Source organism: Drosophila grimshawi, unplaced genomic scaffold (assembly GCF_018153295.1).
Source record: "Drosophila grimshawi isolate 15287-2541.00 unplaced genomic scaffold, ASM1815329v1 contig_1367, whole genome shotgun sequence".
In the NCBI taxonomy this organism is placed as follows: Eukaryota; Metazoa; Arthropoda; class Insecta; order Diptera; family Drosophilidae; genus Drosophila; species Drosophila grimshawi.
The window spans coordinates 8,903,606-8,927,582 of NW_025062889.1; the positions used below are offsets into that span (position 1 = coordinate 8,903,606).

General features: G+C 41.2%; 2 protein-coding genes across 3 annotated transcripts in view; one reads left to right on the forward strand and one right to left on the reverse strand.

The window, feature by feature from the left end:
- LOC6560005 (semaphorin-2A) overlaps window positions 1-22,019 on the forward strand; it is a 53,170-nt gene extending 31,151 nt beyond the window's left edge. Inside the window, exons 3-15 of the mRNA XM_001986180.2 lie at window positions 10,436-10,523; window positions 12,010-12,061; window positions 14,063-14,131; window positions 14,420-14,530; window positions 14,834-14,971; window positions 15,540-15,672; window positions 16,309-16,665; window positions 18,364-18,592; window positions 19,118-19,621; window positions 20,506-20,658; window positions 20,915-21,023; window positions 21,375-21,480; window positions 21,874-22,019. Coding sequence (XP_001986216.1) covers window positions 10,436-10,523; window positions 12,010-12,061; window positions 14,063-14,131; window positions 14,420-14,530; window positions 14,834-14,971; window positions 15,540-15,672; window positions 16,309-16,665; window positions 18,364-18,592; window positions 19,118-19,621; window positions 20,506-20,658; window positions 20,915-21,023; window positions 21,375-21,473 — 2,042 coding nt within the window. The 3' untranslated portion in view covers window positions 21,474-21,480; window positions 21,874-22,019. The remainder of the gene's footprint in view (window positions 1-10,435; window positions 10,524-12,009; window positions 12,062-14,062; window positions 14,132-14,419; window positions 14,531-14,833; window positions 14,972-15,539; window positions 15,673-16,308; window positions 16,666-18,363; window positions 18,593-19,117; window positions 19,622-20,505; window positions 20,659-20,914; window positions 21,024-21,374; window positions 21,481-21,873) is intronic.
- Window positions 6,646-9,082, reverse strand: LOC6559926 (NADP-dependent malic enzyme). 2 transcript variants are annotated; one of them, XM_001986181.2, is made up of 4 exons: window positions 8,955-9,082; window positions 8,730-8,856; window positions 7,473-8,672; window positions 6,646-7,248 (listed from the first exon to the last, which is right to left on the reverse strand). In XM_001986181.2, the coding sequence occupies exons 1-4, from the start codon at window positions 8,996-8,998 to the stop codon at window positions 6,793-6,795; spliced, it is 1,827 nt and encodes a 608-aa protein (XP_001986217.1). In that variant the 5' UTR covers window positions 8,999-9,082; the 3' UTR covers window positions 6,646-6,792. The 2 variants fall into 2 exon arrangements, with proteins under 2 accessions (XP_001986217.1, XP_032591046.1); XM_032735155.1 differs by having other exon boundaries at window positions 6,940-7,136; window positions 8,955-9,029.
- Window positions 22,020-23,977: the final 1,958 nt, after the last annotated feature.

A 23,977-nucleotide genomic window follows, 5' to 3' on the forward strand; every position in this document is an offset into this window, starting at 1 on the left:
AAGATTAATAAATTGGAACCTTAAGTTTTTCACAGTGTATATATATAAGCGAATACTGTACGTAATGTTTGTATATGTATGTGTAGCGTACACAGAACATACTGATATTCGTGTCCTGCACTGACTACGGTTCGAGATTGTTTTTCAGCATGAGAATGTAGCGTATCTTTGCACACGTTTAGCTTTCATGAATATTCGCTATAAATATTTATGCTCGCGTTTTGAAATATGTAAAATCGGTAATTGGAAAATTTTTATCATGCTTGCATTTTCATGAATTTTACCTGACCACCCACAACAATGGCTAGCGAGGCAGAGCCATTTGGTTTTAGCTTTGCCATATTCATGTGTGACCCTTAGCACGGTCAGATATTGAATTCCAATTATGCGTTGTAATTAAAAAGGTGAATTTTCGATCGCCCAAATTTTAGCATATTTTTGTAATTTTAAACTGGCTGCTTGTAAAATTGCTAAACATAAGTGCAGACTCAAAAAGCACACACACATAGAAACTACATGCCACCGCCGTATACACATAGAATATGAGAACTCATGATCTTATGCATGCCAGAGTCGACATTTTACTTACATGTGTCAACGAGCAGCAGCCCAGAAAGGACAACCAGCAGCAGCATGAGCAGCAGCAGGAGCAGTGAATGCCAAAAAGGAATTCAGTTGCAAAAAGCGCAACCCAAGAATCCAGGAAGTCGAAGCGCGTATTTTTCAGCATATTAAACAAGCCAAAGGTTCAAGCGACAGCAGCCAGCAGGTTGTCGAGTCCCCAAACTGCTACTGCTGCTCCTGCGAATTGGGCGCAATGCATTTGCCATTAGGCATTGGACTTCTCTCTCTCTCTCGCACCCTCTCTCTTTCTCTCTCTCTCTCTCTCTATATCGCCATCTCTCTCGTGTGCAGCTTACGATGAGACTTACCGCTGAGACTTTTTCGGTGGCCATGGCCTTTTACTGGCTGTCTTGACGGTGTTGACTGTCGGACCACGTTCTCGTCTGCTTGACGTCTCAATTTTTGGCTTCTTTTCTCCATTTCTGTTTTCTTTTTTCTATTTTTTCTTTTTGTGTAACATCAGTGCGCTTCCTGCTCACGTTCTTGGGCTGCCATGACGCATGACGTAGGTGTCTAGACTTGCTAATGTTTCCTCTTGCAGTTGCACTTACGCTCATACATATCGCTGATACAGCTCCAGGATGAAGACATACAAGAATTTTCTGCTGAATTATGTAGTTTGCTTTTTATTTGGCCAAACTGCAATTGGACTTTAAGTTGCGGCGCACACAGGTTCGCCTTGGCATGATTTGAGTGAGTTAACCAAACTGCTCTTATATGCCCCCATATAAATGGCTAAAATGCACTCAAGTCTGTCTGTGTGTGTCCGGTCTCGTTCCTAATTGTATGGCTCGCTTTATTTCCCAACTGCACATCATGCGATCTGTGATGAAAGCCAAATGAGCCAAGTGGCACAGCCAAGGATCAGACTTGTGGACTTGTGTCCTCTGGCTTGCTCATGTTTGCATTGGCAACTGTTGAAATATTTAGTTTGCTTTCAGATGATGTCGGTGCCATAGACTTCTGTAACTGCACTCAGAAAAATATTAATAGAGTTTTAGAAAAATCGAACTTGTAATTATAAAATGAAAACTCTGTTTTCAATTTATAGATTTGGATGATAAATAAACTGAGCTGTCCTTGGCTGTAAAAGTTTGACGATATTTACATTTTAAGTCTACATTTTCCTCAGTGTTGACAGCGATTGACATACTTCTGCTAATGGCGGCAGCCAACTTGTAATATATTCCCACGCCATTCCATGACGAAAACTAACAAACACACACACCCACACACACACACAGATATAGAATACACACTCATGGCCACATTTACAGCACAACACAATTGCACGTTTGTGTTTTTAGATTACAGCATTGTCTAGCTGCCTTGTGTGCATTATAGTATGAACTATATCTTAATGCACACACACACACACACATACTATATATATATATATGTATGTGTGTTTGGTTGTTTGTCTGTATCTGGTTCAAGTAGTGGCAAGCAGCATTCCTTGTCTATGGCTTTATTTTACTATGCATCTCCCTCTCACTCTCCCATCTCTCTCTCTCTCTCTCTCTCTCTCTCTGTGTGTGTCTCTTGGCTGCTTTTTACGGCACGGTTTTGCGGCCATCATAAAGCGGCATAAAGAAAGGAGCAGGCAGGGCAGCAAGCAGCAGCGCCAGCAAAATGAAACCAAAAGCGCAGCGCAGTAAAATGAAGTCTAAAACTAAATCCCACATAAGGTACGAACGTGCTCAACACAAATGCCAGGTGCTTATTTTTACACGTCACTGTTCGTTGGCTGCCTTGTTTACTTGACTGGATTTTTACAGAGCGCCAGCTATTTGTAGCAGAGCGTTTTGTTGTTTCTACACACACACACACACATATATACTTATACATATATATATATATATATCTATACAAATACATTGACATTTACATATAGAAGTAGTACATACATTGTGCGGCAAAGTTGATGTGCTCGAACAAAGCACTGAGAAAAGTTGCCAATGGCCAAAGCTAAATGTAAGCCAACAGGCAGTTGGCGCTCACATCTTTTGCCTCTTTTGCATATGGCCCGAACGCGCTCAACTGGAAGCTGTTAAATATCGAACACACATTTCCACAGCAGTCTCAGTCTCAGCTAAGTTCGGTCCGCTTGCGAATAGACCCTGAATCTGGCTTTGGCAAATGGGTCCGAGATTTGTGTAAAAGTTTGTGCTGGCCGTAGCAGATAAGCCTGATGCATATGCCACCAAAGGCAAGCTTAAAGCCAAGCGACTGCTAATGCACCTTAAATTTAACACACATATGCGTAATTAAAGCCCAAACACACTGGCAACCCTAATAAGGCTTTATATATCCCATTTACACTGAACTAAACTGCGCCAACTTTGAAGATAGTCTTGTAGCAACTTTTGAATGTTGACACTGTTAAGCTAATGCCTCAGGTAGTCAACGTAATTCGTTTTAGTACTTCTGGCCCATTTGATTCTAAGATTACCTATTTAAATGTGCCTAGTGCAAAGACTAAATTTGATGTAAACATATTTATTGCATCAGTAAAAAGTAATTTTAAAACGAAATTGACCGTATTAAAAGAGAGTAATAATTAAATTAGATTTTGAGATTTAATGGGAATCAGTAAATCAGAATGCAAAATGAATTATTGAAATCGAATATATCAAAATTTGCTTTGGAATGTTGTACATAAATTGTTGCCAAAATGTACGTCTTAAATCTCTGAGATTACATGAAAAGGAACTATGAAAAAGTTAAATTTAAGCTGGGAAATCGAAATCAGACACACAAATCAGAATGCCAGAGTCACTTATGAAACCCACTGGCAAGCAGTCGACTTAGAGTCAGGACAGTTCTCTCCAGACTCCAGGTGGCGCTGGCAGGTCAAGCTGAAATCTGTCAACACCTGCTGCTGCCACTGGCATCGCAACGACGTCAGTTGGCTTCATATATAAACTGATTTTCTACTGACAACATTTGGTAGAGAAATGGGTTTTTGTTGTCCTTGTCCTTGGAATGCTGCTTGCTTGCCACAATGGCATTTGTCTTAATAAAGTTGACTTTGCCACTGCTGTTGCCATTTCTAAGCCGTTAAGTTTGCAGCAGGAGCAAAGTTGTCTGGGAATTTGGCGGCTATTGTTAAACGTTGCAAGTGCTTGGAGTCCAATCATTGTAAAATTAACGCAATAAAAAATGATGCACTACTGAGAACGAGTGCGAGAGAGAGAGAAGCAGGCAGCATGTAAAGTAAAATCAAATAAAAATTAAGTGCTGGCTCAGTTCGTCTGGAAAAACCAAACCAAACCAGAGCAAAGCAGAGCAGATTCGTGTGCGGCATGCAAAACGCAGATAAGACTGTTTTCCACTGTAAAATAAGAGGAAGAAAAATTGTGGCGGCTGCTGAGTGTGGGAGTGGTAGCCAAGATGTATAGCTGGGCTGCTTTTGGGTGAGTTGGGCTGCTTTGGCACCAAGTCATTTACATGCCCACAAAAATACGGCAATGAACGACGCAGGCAAAACAAAAAATGTTGGCCAGGATATGATGGTGAACTGCGAGACGCATGACTGCGTTTGCTGGCCATTCACTTAACTGAATGGAATACTTTTGCTGAGCCTACACACACCCACACCCTCCGCTCACACACAAACACACACAGATACACAGCATTCGCCAGCTAACCCAAAAAGCGATTTGGAGTAAGCCCCCAATGCTTCAAGTCGAATGCATTGGCCATATGCAGAGCAGAGCAGAGCTGAGCAGAGCTGATCGGAGCAGAGCTGAGCTGAGCGGAGCGAACACAGAGAAGGTGTGTAAAAGCGCTTTCGAGGCTAAAACAAATGATGCAAATACGTTTTCAGTGCCCTTCACCAACGGACGAGCAACAACAACAGCTTCAAGAGAAAAGAAAAATATTCGAGCATTTTTCTTAGCTCACTGGCAATTTTTACCTGCCGTGCTTAGGGGGCTCCGTTGCCGTTGGAAGTTAAGTATACGTAACGTAAACGTAAATTTAATGCTTGAAAAATTCGCTTAAATGGATTTAAGTGCGGCATTATTTTTTTTTTCTACTTTTTTGTTTTGCCTGCCTGCCTGCCTGGCAGCCTAGCTGCCTGCCCCTGCTGCTGCTGCTGCTGCTGCTGTTGTGTGCGTTATCTTTTGTGGCAAACGTTTGCCGCCAGATAAATGAAAATCTTCAAAAAGATGAAGTAGCAGTCCCAGACAGGGCAGCAACCTCAACCCCCGTTCAGTAGTCGGCCTAGGCTGTAGGCTTTGTGTTTATTGAGGCTACTTATCGAATGTACACAGTTAGGTTTACTCTTGGTCCGTCTATCCGTTCTGGCCCGTTCGACCCAACTGCAGCACTCGATGTGCATCAGCTGTGCGCAAGGATTTCATTGACTTTGCACAATGTTGCGTATACGCAATGTGAAATATATTCAATTTGCAATTGCATCGCACATCAGCTGCAACTAATTGTTCAACGTTCTGTTTGCTTTAACACAGACTGTGCTGCAGACGCATTTGTATAATAAGAAACTGAGCGAGAGAGTTTTGTGCAAAAAGTAATCACTTTGATGCAGTCTGTTGCCTGCCTGGCTGCTTTATTAGTGCACTTGACTCGGGAGTGCTGGCACTCGAGTGTTTTGTTTATTTGGAAAAAAACAGGACACTCGTGCAGTGCACTGAATACTTATGGCTCAACATTATTGTTTCGGAGCTGCCATGAAATTTATATGCTGACTAACGCACTTTATAATCAACGAGCGCTTAACCTCTGATAGCGGCATTTAGATGCGAGCGTTTATCGATGATGCCAACAGCTTCTGTGTGCTTGCCCTTGGCCTGAGCAAGAGACACACTCCAAATTTACGACTCTGCTGCCCCAGTTTTCTTCTTTTTTTTTATAGGCAATTAAATTCTATAAGCCATGGCAACTGAACTGAGCGGAACCACACTGCCTGCGGGTGGTTGGGTGGTGTTGGCACTGGGAGCGGGTGTGGCACAACCGCTTGTGGGGCATTTTGAGAACATGAGATTTGCATTTTTTCGGCGACCAGCGACATTTTGGGGGGCAGTACAGTGTTATAAAAAAAGGTCAAATGGAAAATGGAAAATGTAAAATAAGTGCGAAAAAATAACGTCAACCGAAATGGCAAAAGAACACTGCGAGACTGAACAGCAAGCCGGATCCATTGAATGATAACCTTCAGCATAATAGTGTGAAGTAATGAATATTAAAATGAAATTTGCACGAACACTTCACACAGATACGCAGCTACACACATATATATATATATATATATATACATATATATAGCGATGGAAAATCGAAGACGCTGCTTGGTCAACAAAAAAAAAAAAAAAACAATAACAACAAAAGCAAAAGAAACGCACGTTGACAGAGAGCAAATATTTTGACAGCTGTCAGTTGAAGAAAATGATTTTACATTTTTTTTTTTTTGCTGCTGACTTTTTCTTCGTATATTTGAATGGGCATTGTGTGTGAATGTGTGTCCTTTTCACACCAGTCGGTGCCGGGGTAGGGCTCTGTCTGCCAGGGGGCAGAGGAGAGTCGGTGCCAAGCTGATAGACAGGCAGACAACGTGACTGCTCCTTTAACACCAATTGCTTTTTAATGCATGCAGGTCCTGGCAAAACAGACAGGGTGAAAAAGCGAGTGTGTGTGTGTGTGGTTGTGTGTGTGTGTGAGAGGAAGAGGACTTGCAAAACAAATATATGTACGCAGGACGTTTAAAAAATTGATTGACATTTTTGGTGAGCACACATTTCGTCTTATTTTATATGCAAAACACACACACACACATATGTTCGTCTGTATGGGGTGTGCACATACATATATATATGTCAATGTCGCGCTGACAGACAATAATGACGTTAAAATTCTCAACATTTTCCTTGACGCTATTTGGGACGCTTTTGTTGTCATTGTTGCCTCGCCATAAGGCGCATTCTGACGCTATCGAACTTGCCCCATTTTACACCATCTTCCCCCCTCATAACTATAGCAAAATACCTAAAGCAATGAACGTGTTGTTGGCAACTTGCCACCACATGCAACTAGTTGCTTTTCATTTCTTTTTTTTATGCATACACAAGCAGAGTTATGTCTTTATCCAGATCAATGCTATATAAATCAGCATAAATATATACACAATCTACGGCTTCGGTTGGCCTTCTAGTCTTCACATTCTTTCGTATCGTCTTTGGGTAATGAAATCCGTGGCTGTTCTGGGTACTTCCACGTTACTGGCAGGGCTGGCTCGAGAGCCGTGTTGTACTGATATCCGCTGACAAACGCACAAACATCATCGGGTATCGGGAATTTGGTGGCCAAGCCCGTGTCAAATAGATACTCTGCGACAGCAACGCCAACCTTAAAGGCCACATTAGCGGCATCCATCACAGGTGGATAGAGAATAACGCTATCCGGATACTCCTCGACCGCATAGTCGGCCAGTGTGCGTGCCGTAATAAGATATACCTCGTCCGGTATTGTGTGGGGCTTGGCACACATTGCACCTAAAGCCACGCCGGGAAAGGCAAATGCATTATTGGCCTGCGATGGCGTCAAACGCTTGCCATCCATCAGAACGGGTGGGAAGGGGGAGCCAGAGGCAAAAAGTGCTCGACCCTGTTGAAGTTGACATAATATAGAGACAATAGCGACTATCGGATCAAGAGAGCAAAGATTTTGAATTAAGAATTAGGAATGCTCTAAGAATTATATAACAATCGGACAAGAGGCACATCGACTTTCTCAAAAGAGTAGCTTGCTGGATAAGTCTACCACATGCCACGATTTGAAGAGGAGTACAGGGTATTCGTATATCGACTAAAGAGCAGTCTTATTATTACCTCTGTAAAATTGTACGCCTGTTCTGCTGTGCATTCAGCCTTGCTCGTAGGATTCGAGCACGCAAAAATGGCTGGCTGCTTTTGATCTTGGGCCATGAGGCGTAGGACATTCTCTGTAAAAATGCCGCCCTGACCCGTGGCACCTAGCAATATTGAGGGCTTCAGCTCTTTCACCACTTGTTCGAGATCCGTTAAGGGTGGCATGTCCTTGGCAAATGGCTCTATATCGGGTAAAATAAAATCTTTTCTGTCTTTTGTCACAACACCAAATGAATCCATGAGGTAAATATTTTTCATAGCCTCCTCGGCACTCATCTTTCGGCTCATCAGCTCCTTTACAACAAGTTTGCCAATGCCGAGGGCTGCACTGCCAGCGCCTACAAATAGAATAAGGTGTTCGTTGAGCGGTCTCTTCGTGATGCGCTCAACGGCTAGAAAGCCGGCGAGTCCTGTGGCCGCTGTGCCCTGGATGTCATCATTGAAGTAGCAATAGTTGTCCTGATACTTGCTGATGAACTTGAATGCATTCGGCGTAGCAAAGTCTTCAAAGTGGATAAGTGTCTCATGGCCCCAGGAACTGACAACGCCGTCCATGAACTCTTGCACAAGATCCTCGTACTCCTTGCCAGTGCAGCGTTTCTCCCTCACACCAATATACAAAGGATCCGCAAGGAGCATCTTATTGTTAGTGCCCACGTCGAGGACAACGGGCATTAGATACTGCGGCGGAATCTTACCCAGAGCCGTATACAAATCCAGCTTGCCCACCGCTATGCCCATCCCATGGGCACCCAGATCACCCAAGCCAAGAACGCGCTCCCCATCCGTCACGCACACGGCCCGAATATCCTTGCCCGGCCAATTGTTGAGCACATGGTACATGTTACCCCTGTCGTATTTGCACACATACAGCCCCATCGAACTGCTGTAGATCGAACTGAATCTCTGACAGACGGCACCCACCGTGGGCGTATATATGATGGGCATCACTTTCTCCACATATTCGCTGACAAAGCGATAATAAAGTCGCTCCTGTCGCGATCGCAACGTTCTCAAATAGAGATAGCGTCCCATATTGGATTCTTGTGAATTAAAGTTAACGTTCGCTGCATACAACTGTTCGGCTTCAGTGCGATATGCGCAGGGCAACAACCCAATCACACTTAACTTCTGGCGTTCCTCATGCGTAAAGCCCAATCCCTATTTCAAATTAAATGTAAGTTAGCCCTAAAAAAATACATTCAAGAGTTGACTCACCTTGTTATACTTTGGATCGATAACTTTGCGGTAGTCCTGTTTGATGATATTTGCATGCCAGTGTCGCACTGGCTGTTGGGCCAATTCATTTCTTGCACAATTTTCCGGCTTGATGCACAAAAAGGCGCTAAGAGCAGAGAGGGAGAGAGAGAGAGAGAGAGAGCAGAGGGAGCAGTTGTGGGAAGCTTTTTAAGTTGTTTAAGTGGCAGTTGGGGAAATGCTTACCCCACGTTTCGGTTTAGTCCAAACCACAGTTGACTGAGCGCCATTGAATGTTGATTAATTTAGTCTTAATGCCAAACAAATTTAATAATCTATGTATGTATGTAAAGCATATGAAAATCACAAATATATATTTAAATTTAAGCGTAGATTATTTAAAAGAGGCCATCTTTGTTTGTGGAGTAGGATTCGATAGGAATCTTTGAAACTGTGATTTATATTTGGGCTGAGCAAAATATTTATTCGGCAAATTAATAAAAATCTGTTAAATGTCGTAATATCTAAAACAGAATACAATTTGACAGAGTCAAACTGCTGTATTCCCAAATTCACAAATACAATAAAAAATTACAAAAGACATAAAGTGAGTTGTTACGGTTAAGGCCAGGCCCAATTTGACTTTGACTAATTTGCATAAGGGTCATCTAGTCAACTGGAGACTGACAAAGTACTATTTACGTAGATGCTTACTTATTATTCATTATGTATCCATTATTATGCAAATCACTGGCAACTCAATGTCTAAGGCTTTGCTCATTTTAATGAGCATGTTTTCCTATTATTGCCGTTGTTGTCTTTTTTCTTCTTTACTTTTATGGCGGCAGAAGTTTAAGGATCTTGTGGAAAAGACCCATTGTCAGTGGCTGTGCTCATTAGTTGGTGTCTTATTTTGTATGTTGACATCGAACCGAGCCAAAGAGAAAGTGGAAAGTGGCCAGAACACAAATTGACTCTTAGCGCTGCCATCAAAGGATTTGTCTCAGCCTCCCAAACCAAAAAAAAAAAAAACAAAAACGAAAAAGAGAAAATAACTAATAAAAGTTGCCTACTTTTTTGCAGCGCCTGTCTGCTCTGCTAATTGCGCCAAATTAGTTGACAACTTAATGTCGTAAAAATTTGTAGCTAAATGCCTCAATCTTTCGTTAATGGCATTGACAGTGGTGTTATACCTATCTACTACCAAACATATACATACATATATATGTACAGTTGTATGTGTTAAATACACACATACATATTTTGAGGAAGCGGCGTTTCTCGCACGTGACGTTTCCAAGTACGTGACATTTTGGCCGCACTGGCTGTCAAATCTGCAAGGACATGCTTTGTTGTTTGTTTACAATATATATAAATGTGTGTGTGTGTGTGTGTGTGCGCGAGTGTGCATCTGTGTGTGTAGGGTATATTGTTCTTATATTCGACAAGAGTTCTTTTGTCTGCCGCCGCCCCATAAATTAACTTTCTCAGCTAAATTATAATAGTTTAATTAGTTTTTTGTACATGCTGACACACGCTGCGGCTGACAGTTCCATTAATAGATGCATAAACTTTAATTAACCGAACTTTGAGTCCAAGCTCGACCCATGGCAGTGACCTCAAAAACCGATGATGCTCCTCTCTGCTCTGCTTTTCCATAGTCATAGAGTACACAAGTAAATGTTATGGTATACTCATATCACATTCTTATCTCCTTATCTTTGCAGAGCATGTCAAGGACTTCAGTTGTGGCCCGCTGCACTACAAAACCTTTTATATGGATGAGCGCAACAATGCGTTATATGTTGGTGCCATGTAAGTACACATATATTGCATGCAGATAAAAAGTACACACACACACACATACAATGGATAAGTGAATGGGATTTATAACTGGCCAAAAACTGTGCAGACCAAGTTGTAGCAACCTTTTGGGCCTCGGCTCGCAGCGCGATAATTACAAACTTCCGGTCTGACTGTGTGAACTTCCGAGATGGACCTACTCGCAAGCCTCAACGCATTTAGAGCTGCATATTTCATTTTGCTGAACGAGCTGAGAGTTAGTTTGTTGGCCAACACTCAGTCGGCATACATAATTATGAATTAATGCTTGACGTGAGGTTGGGCAGGGATGGCCCGGCTGTTACAATGGTCTAGAGGTCGGTGTTGGGATCGGGGTTAGGGGGTTTGGGGGTTCGGGGTCGAGGTCGGGTTCGTCGTGGTCGGGGTCGTGGTCGGACTGGCTCAATTTGACAATGGCCGTCGTCTGCTCATTTGTCTGACGGCAAGTTGAACATGGCCGCATTTTAACAGTTGCGGTCTAGGGAGCCGCCCTTCCCCTCATCCCTCCGTCCCAACCCCCTTGAAAACAAGCCAAACAAAGTAACCAAAATTACCACTTGACTCGACGGTCATTTTTCCAACGCAGACCTCCTCGCTCGTTGGAGGGCATCATCAGTGACTGCTTCTGCGGCGGCGTTCTACTCTGGAAATGAAGATTAATGGTTTGCAGTTTGTTCGAGGGGAGGCGCCTAAAACTTTGTCCCAGCCCAACAACATAAAACCCACTTTAGCACCGACGCGACGCGACGCGGCGAGACTCAACGTTTCCCCCTTTTTCAGCTGTGAGCCTCCGAGGAGAAGCTTAAAGCGATGGGTTCGGTGCTGCAAGTGTTGCGGACTGTGCAGCATTGTCCATAGACGCAATATTGCGACATCGATATATCAATCCATCAATCAATCAATCACGGCCCGGGGCAGTTGTGCAATAAACGTGACGAGCAGGTGCGCTAGCTCCAAAAAGTATATGCTACGCTTCTTTCAGCCATGTGCAACGCAACGATTTTTCAAAAATATCACAAACACACACACACACACACACACAGATGAGACACAGCGCTGTAGCAAGCAACAAATAGACAATTTCAATTGCTTGACAGCGAGGCGAAGTTGTATTTCTCGAAGTCGCCACCTTTTGTAATGATGCCACCAACAAATAAACTGACAAGATGACGGTGCCTCAGCCGCAACATGTCAGTGTGTGTGTGTGTGTGTGTTTCTATGTGTGTATCTCTATGATGCCACAATGTCACGCCCTTGTGCTGATTGCGTTTTCGCAGCCGCACAGCATTAACTTATCGTATGTCAGGGCACGAGCACGGGATTAGCTCAAGTGTCACTCTTACAGCCGTATCCACATCCACATCCACATCCGCATCCATATCATGCATAAAGACAAAAACAGATGAAAAACAAAAATAAAATACAAACCGTGTAATATATTTCTCATTATCTTTTGCAGGGATCGCATTTTTCGCTTAAATCTGCGCAACATCAGCCAATCGATATGCGAGGTAAGTGAAATGTGTGAAATGGGTCGCGAAAGCAAAAGTCAACCTTAAAGTAAAATCTCTATTGACTGCAAGAAGCAAACCCCCCCCAAAAAAAAGGGAAGAAAGAGCCGCACATGTAAATGCACAAAAAGACACAAACACATACAGTCACTTTTAGGCACTTCAGTATTGTTTGCCAGACAGACAGTTGTTGACACACTCGCACACACACACACACACACACACACTCCTCAACACACCGCGACACACACAAATGCCCATTGAAACACGTTAAGCTCACGTGCAGGCTTTGCACCTGGGCAGACACTGAACAAGTTTGTTGGCTTTCTGTTTTGTGCTCTTACACTTTGTGACAAGCTTTTTATAAACACAAACACAACTTGCAACACATCAATGTATGCGCAAATACTTGGAATGTGCTCCCTCTCAAGCGGACTTGCTCTGAATAACATTGTCTTGGATGTTTTATGCTTGAATATTACCCAGAATCATATAACTTTATGAGTAATTTGCCGCTTAATAAGACTCTTTACTGCAGGTCCTGTTAAATTTCTATTTAATCGATTATATTAAGCTTGTGATATTTTCGCAATGTATTTCAAATTGTATTGTTTTAAAGATGTCATTTCACTCTTTGCACTTTCCTCGATATTTATTTAAAAAATTCTAAGTACATGCGCTTTGAAGATTGCGTACCATTAAGTACTTCGTGCGATTTACGATTTTCGGAACTGACAGCGAAGGAAAAGTTCTGCGACTCTTTTATTCGCACTCGTATCCGTTAAAAAAAAAGAAGAAGGAAAGTAGACAGCCTGCCCCCAACTTGTCTAGGAGCAGGCGCACAATTGCACTTTAATGATTTCGTCTTCAACTATCAATATCCGTTTCCGTTTCAAGTTCATTGCATTGGCATTCGTATTTGCCCACTTGCATTTCGCATTTGGATTCGCTCGCAATCATCCTACAACTGGACTAAACCATTTGCAGCCATGTCTTTTTAGTCATCCTTTCGCACACTTCGTCCAGGCGGTCGGCAATTGCTTTCAACAGCAATTATTTGTGCTGACTCCCAAAACTCCCAACAGCCTGGCTGGATGGCTGTCTGGCTGCCTGTATGGCTGACTGGCACAAATTGCGTTTCAAGTTGAATCACAGCACTCAGCCGCTGCTCCTTAAAGTGCAGTCAGCCAAGCGGACAAACTGTCAGCAGGACACAGGATATTGTGTCCACATGGCCACAGCGCAAAGTGTGTCATTTCTGAGATTACTCTCCAAGCTTCATTGGTTCACATTAACGCAAAAGAAAAATAAGCATATAAAGAGAAGAAAAATGTTACTTAGTTGAAACGTGCGGGAATGTAAAGTCAAAGTCGGTTTTTCAATTGCCAGCCAACGTTTTATTTATTCTCAATTTTTTTTTTTTTAGCTATAATTCGAATTGGCGTTCAAAACTCAAGTGCAGGCGAAAATCGAATTAAATAAACAAATGCTCAACGTGAGTGAAATACCAACAATAATAACACCAACAATGGCTACAATATGAGCAGCACATACACAGACACACACACACACATACAATAATATCCGCGCACACACACACACAAACACATACATCTTGGCAATACAAAAAAAAAAGAGATGGACGCCTTGATTGTACGTGTTTTGTGTGTTTGCAACATACACCCACGCCCACACACACACACACATTTACACACTCTCCCTCACACATACACCAACACACACATACACACACAAAATCTCCAATTGTTGCTCGTTTCTTTTGTTGGACTTGTTGTTTTGGCTGTCGCGTCGCCGCTTTCCTGATAAGGATGAAATTTTATCACGCTTTCAATAAACTTTTGGAATATTTGTTAAGCGTATCACATTGGGAAAAAGCGTGAAAGAACCGTCTGGTGTTTGACATTAAAGCTTGCTAAATATTTTGAAATTTATATTTGCTGTTGATTTCAATTGGAAATTTGTTTTCCCTCTCTTTTGCAGCGCGATGTTCTAATACTGGAACCCACTGGCTCCGACATACTCAACTGTGTGTCGAAGGGCAAGCGAGAGGTGCGTTATAGTAGCCATATAAATATACTATCTACATAATATGCATATCCATATCCATGCAAATTTGATATAAATTTAAAAAAAAAGAACACAAAAATATTCAACGAAAACAGATTGCATGCCTTGCAAATATTTTGGCCATCATTTCGATCCGATACTTATGCATTGCCTTCACCATTTTGTCTATCCATATTCCCATTACACATACACACAAATACACAATTATTTTGTTGCTTAAATACATTGTTTCTATTATGAAAAAAATATGACAATTGGGCGCATATCAAGAAGGTGGAGTGCCGCAATCATATACGCGTCATTCAGCCCATGAACTTCAATGGCCATCGGCTCTATGTCTGCGGCACAAATGCACACAACCCCAAGGACTATGTTATAAATGTAAGTACAAACAGAAATATATACATTTTTATTTATGTTTTACATTAAACAAAAAAAAAAAAAAAAGAAAGAAAAGAACTCCATAGCTTAAGGGGTTAATTCAAGAGTGTTTGCCGACACATAAACAAATAACGCTGGCTTTCGTCAGCTTCTAATTGTGAACGGCAGGCAGTCAAGTTGGAAGTTAATTTTGCCAACGGGAAAAGCGTCAGCCCGAAATTAAAGTCAACTAATGCGCTTTTCTCTCTCCCTCTCTATCTCTCCCCCTCTCTCGCTGTCTGTCTTTCTTTCTCAATTGCACAGGCGAACTTAACACATTTACCCAGATCCCAGTACGTGCCCGGCATTGGGTTGGGCATTGGGAAGTGTCCCTACGATCCCGCTGACAACTCAACCGCCGTCTATGTGGAAAACGGAAATCCCTTTGGTTTGCCAGCGCTGGTAAGTCCAAGTCTCCCAAGACGGAAGGCGAAATAAAGGCAAAGAAAAAGGCACAAAAAGAAAAAAAAAAAATGAAAAGAAAATAAAATAAAAAAAGAAAGGGAAAAATGTCAATTGTAATAAAATTACAAAAGTAAAGTAAGGGCAAAAGACGAAGGCAAGTAGGATGTAGGAAGTGGCAAGTGGAAAATGGAAGTGGCTGTTGGGATAAGGCAACGGCAAAGGCAAAGGCAAAGCTTTGCGCTACAGCAAGAAATTTAAAAGAGTCGCAATAAAGCAGCTGAAATTAAATTAGAGTGAGTCACATACGCACACACGCACACACACTGACACAACACACTCTCGGCACGTGCGTACACTTTACGCGTAATTGTGTGCGTGCCTGTGTGTGAGCGTGTGTGTGCGTGCAAGTATGCTAGTGTGTTTATGCCCTATGCATATATATTTTGCCATTGCCTTTTTGCAAAATCAAATTTCCCGAATATTTGACGCTAATTTGCCAGCATTGCCTGCGATCTAGCAAAGACAGAGCACGGTTTAATCCATTTTCCTCTAATTTGCATACCAGTACGCCGGAACCAATGCGGAATTTACCAAAGCCGATTCGGTTATATTCCGCTCGGACCTCTATAACTTTACCAACGGACGCAAGGAGGCGAATTTCAAGCGCACCGTTAAATACGACTCCAAATTACTAGACAGTGAGTATTCTATTTAATCAACTTGTACAGGTGTCCAATATATCTGCATTAAATCAATATACTTAATGTGTTAAGCCATTATTTTTTTTTAAATCAAATTAAATGTGGTTTATTAAAGGTTAACAAATGAATTTTTAATCTGGTTTGAGTTGTATCTGCACTTGCTTTCGACTTTTAACTCTGTAAAATATTCATTCATTCAAAACAGAACTTTTTATGTAAATACAAATTCAATAATAATTGGAAAGCATTCTTCTTTCATATTTAAATCTACTGTTTGGAATATTTTTACAAAAAGAATGAGCCAACAAAACCTTAACATTAAATTAATATTTAATGGCGAAGTGAATTGAAAAAAATATTTACGCTAACAAATGGAACACAAATAAAATCTGTCAATGGGAAAATGCTCAATAATCAATTTACTCTATAAATAAGCACATTTATACTCATGCATATGCATATCGGTGAACTTAAACAAAGCAAAGCTAGCTTAAATCAATATTTCACAATATATATGGAAGTTTATTGTTATTGTTCCCAGCTGACTTTGTCTAAGGCAGCTGCGGAAATCCTTTGATTTTCCGTTTGCATTGAAAACTAATAGAATCCTTTTGTTTGGTTTGTTCTTCTTAGAACCAAACTTTGTTGGCTCTTTCGACATTGGCGACTTTGTGTACTTCTTCTTTCGCGAGCACGCCGTGGAGTATATCAACTGCGGCAAGGCGGTCTATTCGCGTGTGGCACGCGTTTGCAAGAACGATCGCGGTGGCAAGTACATGATCAGCCAGAACTGGGCCACATATCTGAAGGCGCGCATGAACTGCAGCATCTCGAGCGAATTTCCCTTCTACTTCAACGAAATACAATCCGTCTACAAGATGCCCAACGATGATAGCAAGTTCTATGCCACGTTTACAACGAATACAAACGGACTGATTGGCTCCGCAGTCTGCAGCTACGATATACGGGATATCAATGCCGCCTTTGAAGGTAAGTCTGTGTGTGTGTGTGTGGAGATGGGTGTCACTGCTGGAGTGGATGTGTGTGTGTGTTTGTGTGTGTGTGTGTGTCTGAGCGTGAGATTTATTGCATTGGCAATAATTCTCTGCGGCGCCATTTTTATGAACGTGCATGTGGGCCACGTTTGACTTCTTCCAGCATATCCCATTTCGCTGGGTTGCAGCTGCCGGAAGAAATTACACTCACAGGTGCTGCATACATGTGTATATGTGTCTATACATGTGTGTGTGTGTGTGTGTGTCGTGCACAGCAGCTTTGGCATTTTAGCGTTAAATGGCGCGCAAGTTGAATTGATGTGCTGGTGCCACTGGGGGTCGTTGTAGCTGGTGTGATGTGCGCTTTAAATGTTTCTTTAACGTTTGCCACAAAACGTTGCGCTGGCGTGCTGCTTACGGCTAACGGGTAACAAGATATGCGTGACAGGTGTTAACAACGCCCCACGATTTCCAACTGCAACTGCAATTGCAGCTGCTGCCCGCCTGCTTGCCTGCCAGCCTGCCTGCCTGCTTGCAACACGCAAGCAGATGCATTCAATTTGTCATGCAACGTCAAATGCAAAAAAATAAAAATACAAAAATATTGTTAGGGACATGCAACAAAAATCTGGCGTGCAACTCGAAGTGCATGTCATATTTTAATCCTAGTTGCAGTCTCTCCCTCTCTCTCTCTCTCTCTCTCTTGAGCTGCATGCCAGTTGAGTGGCAAAAACATACATTTACTCAAATGCTATGTTATTTAGTTGTTCTCGAAAAGCATGCAAAATGCACTGCCAGAACACAATGTACAACATACTGTATATGTCAGCAACAACATACACAACAACCACAAATGTTGTACAAGTACGTCTTGAAATTCATTTCCGTTGCGAGTTCAATTGAATCCAATATGACATGCTGGGCAAATTGAGTTGAAAATGTTTTCACAAAGCTACACTTTTAGAGGATTTTAGATCGTCAATTCTTATGACTTATTTGCAATTTATTTATTTCATGCTTACTTTAAAACATTTTTAGAATTACAAATAAAATATTTTCCATAAGTAGCACACGTTAATTTCTAGCAAGTGTGTGTGTGTATGTGATATAACTTTGCTCAGAAGTTCATTAACACCATAAAATTGTGTGTATGGAGTTGTGCCAAAAGATGGCCAGACTGTCGGACTGACTGTCAGATGGCAGACAGACAGCGTGGCAGACTCAGCGCCATCAGCCAACTGTCAGTAAAAAAAAGTCTGGAATACACCAAAAATTCATTATGAAAAGTTTGCGGCCATTTTGCACAATGTGTGAACAAAAACTTGTACAGAGCTATAGCCAAAACAATTATTTATGAAAAACCAAATGATTATGCAGCAAACACTTCAAGTGCTTGGCTGCAATCACAACAGTTGCCAACAGATATATATATGTGTGTGTGTGTGTGTAATTAGTAGCGTTAACTGTGGTTTTTTGTTTTAGTGAGAGTCGCTGCTGGGCTGGGCTACAAATCAGCGAGCTGTGAGAGCTGCTGAGTAATTTATCATTTGATACAGCAGCGTGTTGACACACATAAATTTAACATAGCATACTTTTCAGCGTTGCACTCTTATGCACTACATAAAAAAGGAATTAACACTCTTTCTCTCTCTCTCTCTCTCACACACAAATATACTCTTACTTACTGGTATAGGCAAGTTTAAAGAGCAGGCGACATCGAACAGTGCCTGGCTGCCCGTGTTGAACTCAAAAGTGCCGGAACCACGTCCGGGTACATGCCACAACGATACCGCAACGCTGCCGGACTCGGTGTTGAATTTCATACGCAAACATCCGCTAATGGACAAGGCGGTCGATCATGAATTTGGCAATCCGGTATTCTACAAACGGGACGTTATACTCACCCGCCTCGTCGTCGACAAGTAAGTAAAATGTGTAAATGTATTCATTAGCGAGCTGCGAGCTGCGAACTTCAGCTGAAACTGGTTGCCTCTGGCAACCAGCCACGTTCTGGCTTGAATGTCTATATATGTTGGTAGTGTGTGTGTGCTTTGCTTGCTGACATTTGCCAAGTTTATGCAGTGCACTTCGTTGTGGTAGCCACACAGAGAGTCGGTACGACACAGACCACGACAATGCTGACATTTTGGGAGCACTTGCTCACTGACAGCAAAAATGCTGTTTTCTTTTTCTTTTGTTGGTTTGTGTTTTTTTTTTTTTTTTGGTTTTCCTTCGGTGGTTGCTGCTTGTTAAATAAGTTGGCCAAAACTTATGAGCATTGCACTCCAGGATATGCTTTTAGTTAAACGTTTTGTTTTGTCATGGCAAAAAAACTGACTTGACTTGGCCAAGTCGTGTGCATTTGAGATATGTGTTGCACAGCATAACTGTCAAAACGGTAGATGCGATTCATCAACTCTGACCCTCTTGTGGTTTTTCTCCCCCAGAATACGCATTGATAAACTGAACCAGGAGTTTTTGGTGTACTTTGTGGCCACAAGCACTGGCCAAATCTACAAGATAGTGCAATTCATGCACTATGGCCAACGTCACTCGAATCTGGTGGACGTTTTTGATGCATCGCCACGCAATGAACCCATTCGGGAGCTGACCCTCAGCCAGAAGACTGCCTCGCTGTATTTGGCCACCGATCATCAGGTGAAGCAAATTGATCTGGCCATGTGTGCTCGACGCTATGACAGCTGTTTCCGTTGTGTGGCTGATCCGTACTGTGGCTGGGACAAGGAGGTCAACGCCTGTCGGCCCTATCAGCTGGGCCTACTCCAAGATGTGGCCAATGAGACATCCGGCATCTGCGATACGAGTGTGCTGCGCAAACGTGTCACATCCTCCTATGGACAGACGCTTCACTTGTCCTGCTTCGTCAAGATGCCCGATGTGCTGCGCAAGAAGCAGACACGCTGGTATCATCACTCCACGGAAAAGGGACGGTAAGTGCTGAATTTCTAATCAACATTTTAAGACTCTACACCTTTAGTGAACCATTTGTGAATTTCCTAGAAAATTAGTTTTGCTTCTTCTATTATTATGGAAATTGCTGTACGTAAATTTCAAAATTATTTCTATGCGATTTTATTCTGAGTGTATATCCCGATCGATACCGTGGGGTTGGGCGTTACATCATTTTACCTGCACAAGTTTATTGTGCCCTTGTTAGTCATTAAATGCAAAGAGAGAATAGTACAAAAATGGTTCTTAAATATGCGAAGCCATAGATTAAACGGCAGCTTTTGATGGGAACCTCCTTGGAGACAGAGTAGCTAACAGTTGGCAGCTGGCAGCTGGCTGCTGTACTTAAAGCGAGGCAACGCAATGAAAATTGAAAGCAAATAATGAAATCGGAAGTGTAAGCGAAACTTTGCTCCATCTCACTTAGCGATGGCTGCTATTGCGTCGAGTCTTAGCATTGGCATTGGCGTTGCCAATGCTGCGGTAAATTGACACTTTAAAATACTATTGAAGTCTGCTTTTTGGCGTTTTACGCTTATTTGAGGACGCACCGCGGCGGCACAGTGCGGGCAATAAGTAGTCATCTGTCTGTCTGTCTGTCTCGCTGTCTCTGTGTCTGTAATGGAAAAAGTTTTCAGCTGGCGCTGTCAAAGTTTCCACACACACACACTTTATATTGATTTTTATTGTGCGTTTCTTGAGAGACACTTTTCCACGCGCTCGCATTGCCAAATGGCCAAATACAAACTGAAAATGGAAAATAGAATATATACCAAATACCAAATACCAAATAGAAAATAGAAAAGCTCCTTATCTGCTGCGTTCTCAAACATTTTCCTTATTTTCTTTTGGTCCCGTCTGGCAGCTACGAGGTGCGCTACACCCCCACAAAATATATTGAGACGAACGAGGGCGGTTTGGTACTTTTGGCGGTAAATGAGGGCGACGGCGGACGATATGATAGCTACTTGGATGGCACACTTCTCTGCAGCTATGGCGTTACTGTTGATGCGCACAGGTGAGTTCTTAAATACCCCCCTCCCCTAGCTCCCACAAAATAAAAAAAAAAAACACCCCTTACAATCTGGCAATTAAATTTACCGCCTCTGGCGTCAAAATATCCGTTGCGCAATTAGAAAGTTGTGCGCATTTTGTGTGAAACTTTCGACTTTTGCATGTTGTTTTTTTGGGTTGCTGCAAGTTTAATTTCCGTGCAAAGAATCGACCCGACGATAACTTATTGTGTACCTTTTATATTCTCTCGGCGAAATCAGATGCTCGCCACCATCACAGAAGCAGGACTATCAGAAAATCTACTCGCACTGGTGCAACGAGTTTGAGAAATACAAATCAGCCATGAAGCAGTGGCAGGCCAAACAGGAGGTAAGTGAAATGTACCAATTAAATATACATTTAGCATACTGGCTTCCACTGGCAGCAGGCAGCAGGCGGCGGCGGCGGCGGCAGCTGTCGTTAATTGTTTTAATTAATATTTCATGCAAATCGCGAGATTCTGTGCCTAATTTCCATGTTATTCATGTTACACGCCGCCTGCTTCCGAGTCGCTTGCAATTAACGATATTATTTTTGGTTCTTTTCGATTTTTATAGCCAGAACTTTACGTCGTATATATATATATTTTTGTATTTTTGTATAAATACGCATATTTTTGGTCTAATTAGGCTAAGGGCATACTTATTATTTTACATTTTGTTGGTGTTATTTTTCTTGCAGCAATGCGGCCTCAAGGACAAGTCGGCGACAAGCAGCAGCAGCAGCAGCGGCAACGGCAAACATGTCAACGATGTATTCAGCAATGACGCTTTGGTCTGACCCAGAAGTGAGTATGCGACTTGACTTGAGCCAAGTCAACTTAGCACTTTATACCGTAGCACCTTCTACCCAACAAATGAATCCTATAAGCGAACAAATTTAACTTATGGCCTTTGCCCTCTTGTTGTTGTGCCTTCCCTTTCAACTATGCTGCCCACTCGCCACAGAGTACTTGTACAGCTTTGAGTTCTTGTCGGCGGGTGTACGCCCAAAATTTGGCCACCAATTGTACATTTTCGTGTTTCTGCTTGCCATGTGCGCTAGTTTCTAAAAAGTTTCTAGTCAAAGTAAGTTGTAGCTGAAACGCTGAAACTCAAAGCACCTCTTGAACCCGGTCTAATACACCAAATGGATATTAATGTTCACATATATGTATGTTTACCATTCAATCTGATTACAGCCAGCAACATCAGCGGAGTAAAGAAACAGCCAGGAGATGAGTAGTAGTAGTAGCAGCAGCACCCAGAAAGCAGTGACAAGAGCCGAGCAAACCAACTACAAAGACTGACATTTTTAAGCTTTTGAAAGACAATATTTCAATATGTTTTCAATATGTTTTTGCTTCATTTACATATATATATATCTATATATATATATAGAAATTGTTTAGTGCTCTTCGTTTGGCATTCGAATTATCAAGAACAACAACAACTAACAAATAACTATTATCACAGCAAAATGCAACCATCAGCAACACATCAACAACAATAACCAGAACAAAAACATCGACAACAGCGAAAACTGTACGTATGATTTCAATACTAAGGTACACAGAACTAGCCAGAATGAAGCATGAAGCGCTAAGCAAGTGAAGAGTAAACGTTTAAAGTTACTAACAAAAGGATCCTGCCATGAAATGAAAAATGGAAAATACGGTTTTACATAGATGAACAGAGTCTCTATTTCTATTTCTAATTCTATTTCTATTGCGATTGCGATTGCGATTGCGCCAAATAAACAGAAAGAATCACTAAATTATGCTAAGATACTTACATACTCGTAACTAGGAAGCGCAAATGCAAATACAACCAACCACCTACATGACACAAACACAAACACACACACTCATACACATATACCATATACTTACATACATAGGCAACAAGGACATGCGAAATATCAAACGAATCATTCAAGTTAAGCTCAACGTTTTTTGCCTCAGTTTGTGTATATTATGTAATGCATTTGGATTTACGTTTCATGATTGTGCATAACTTTAAATATAAAAACAAAACCAGAAAACAGAAATCAGAAATCAGAAAACGAATACAAATGCTAAAAGATAGCGTCGCTTGGCCATGGGAAAGATCTTAAACGAATTTGTATATTAACTAGCAATATTTGTTTAATAATTCTAGTATTAGTTTTATGAATAGCTATGTATAAATAGATTGTAGGTATTTTATTTTAAAATATGATACAACAACCTCTGGCGTACATTGTATTTTATGGAACCAAAATTTCAAGATATATATATATATATATATTATAGACATCCGATAAAGCGCACAGCCCAACTCGTGACTCTGATGGTCTCTAGGTTTAGGCGATTTTTGTACATAACGAAGCTTTAGTTATAATCCATAGCGTATAGGATATCGTTTGACTAAATGCATTATTTTACGGAATTTAAGTCTTAAGTACAGTACATCAAATCGAAGCAAAGGAAAGAAACTGATTAAAGAATATATATTTTCGGTCTTGGCATATAAATTAAATATTTCAAGTACGCTAGAAGCTAATTTAATTATTTGATATCAACATTTTTCAGTTTTATTTTAAAAGAATTTTATGGCGAACAAAAAACACGCTGACGGCATTTTGGTCGTTATTGTATAGATTGCGGGTTAGCCTGATGTTTACTATAAGCAATATATATGCATACACATAGTTACTGCATTGAGACCAACATGCTCATATAAATACACAAATACAAATACAAATACAAATAAATATACAAACATACATAAATATATTTAACCATAGTTGTAAGTAAGTTGGTGTGGCAAATACATTTTAGTAATGTTAACTTAATTCTCAAATCGCAGTCATGCAGGATAAATGCATATAAACATACATACCGACATACATACATACATATATGATACGTATGTGTAGCATTTGAAAGCGGATAATTACTTGAAACGCATTAAATCGATGTAGAAGAATAAAACATACGGATACGGTCACATATATATGCATATCTAATACATGGCTGCCCGACAAACCCCCGATGAATAATTCAATATTAATGAGCAAGCGATAAATCGAACTTATCCACTATTAATTAGAATGCAAACTGCCATCAAATATTGAAATGCATTTGAACACACATGGAAAACTAAACGCTTCTCTAAACAGTAAGCCATGCAAATTGGTAACGCAAATAAAGAAGAAGTGCATAAGCAAATATTCACATATGTATGTACATTTACATATGTGCATATGCATATTAAATACGTATATGCATAAATTATTGAAATATTTTTCTAAACGTTTTCTTA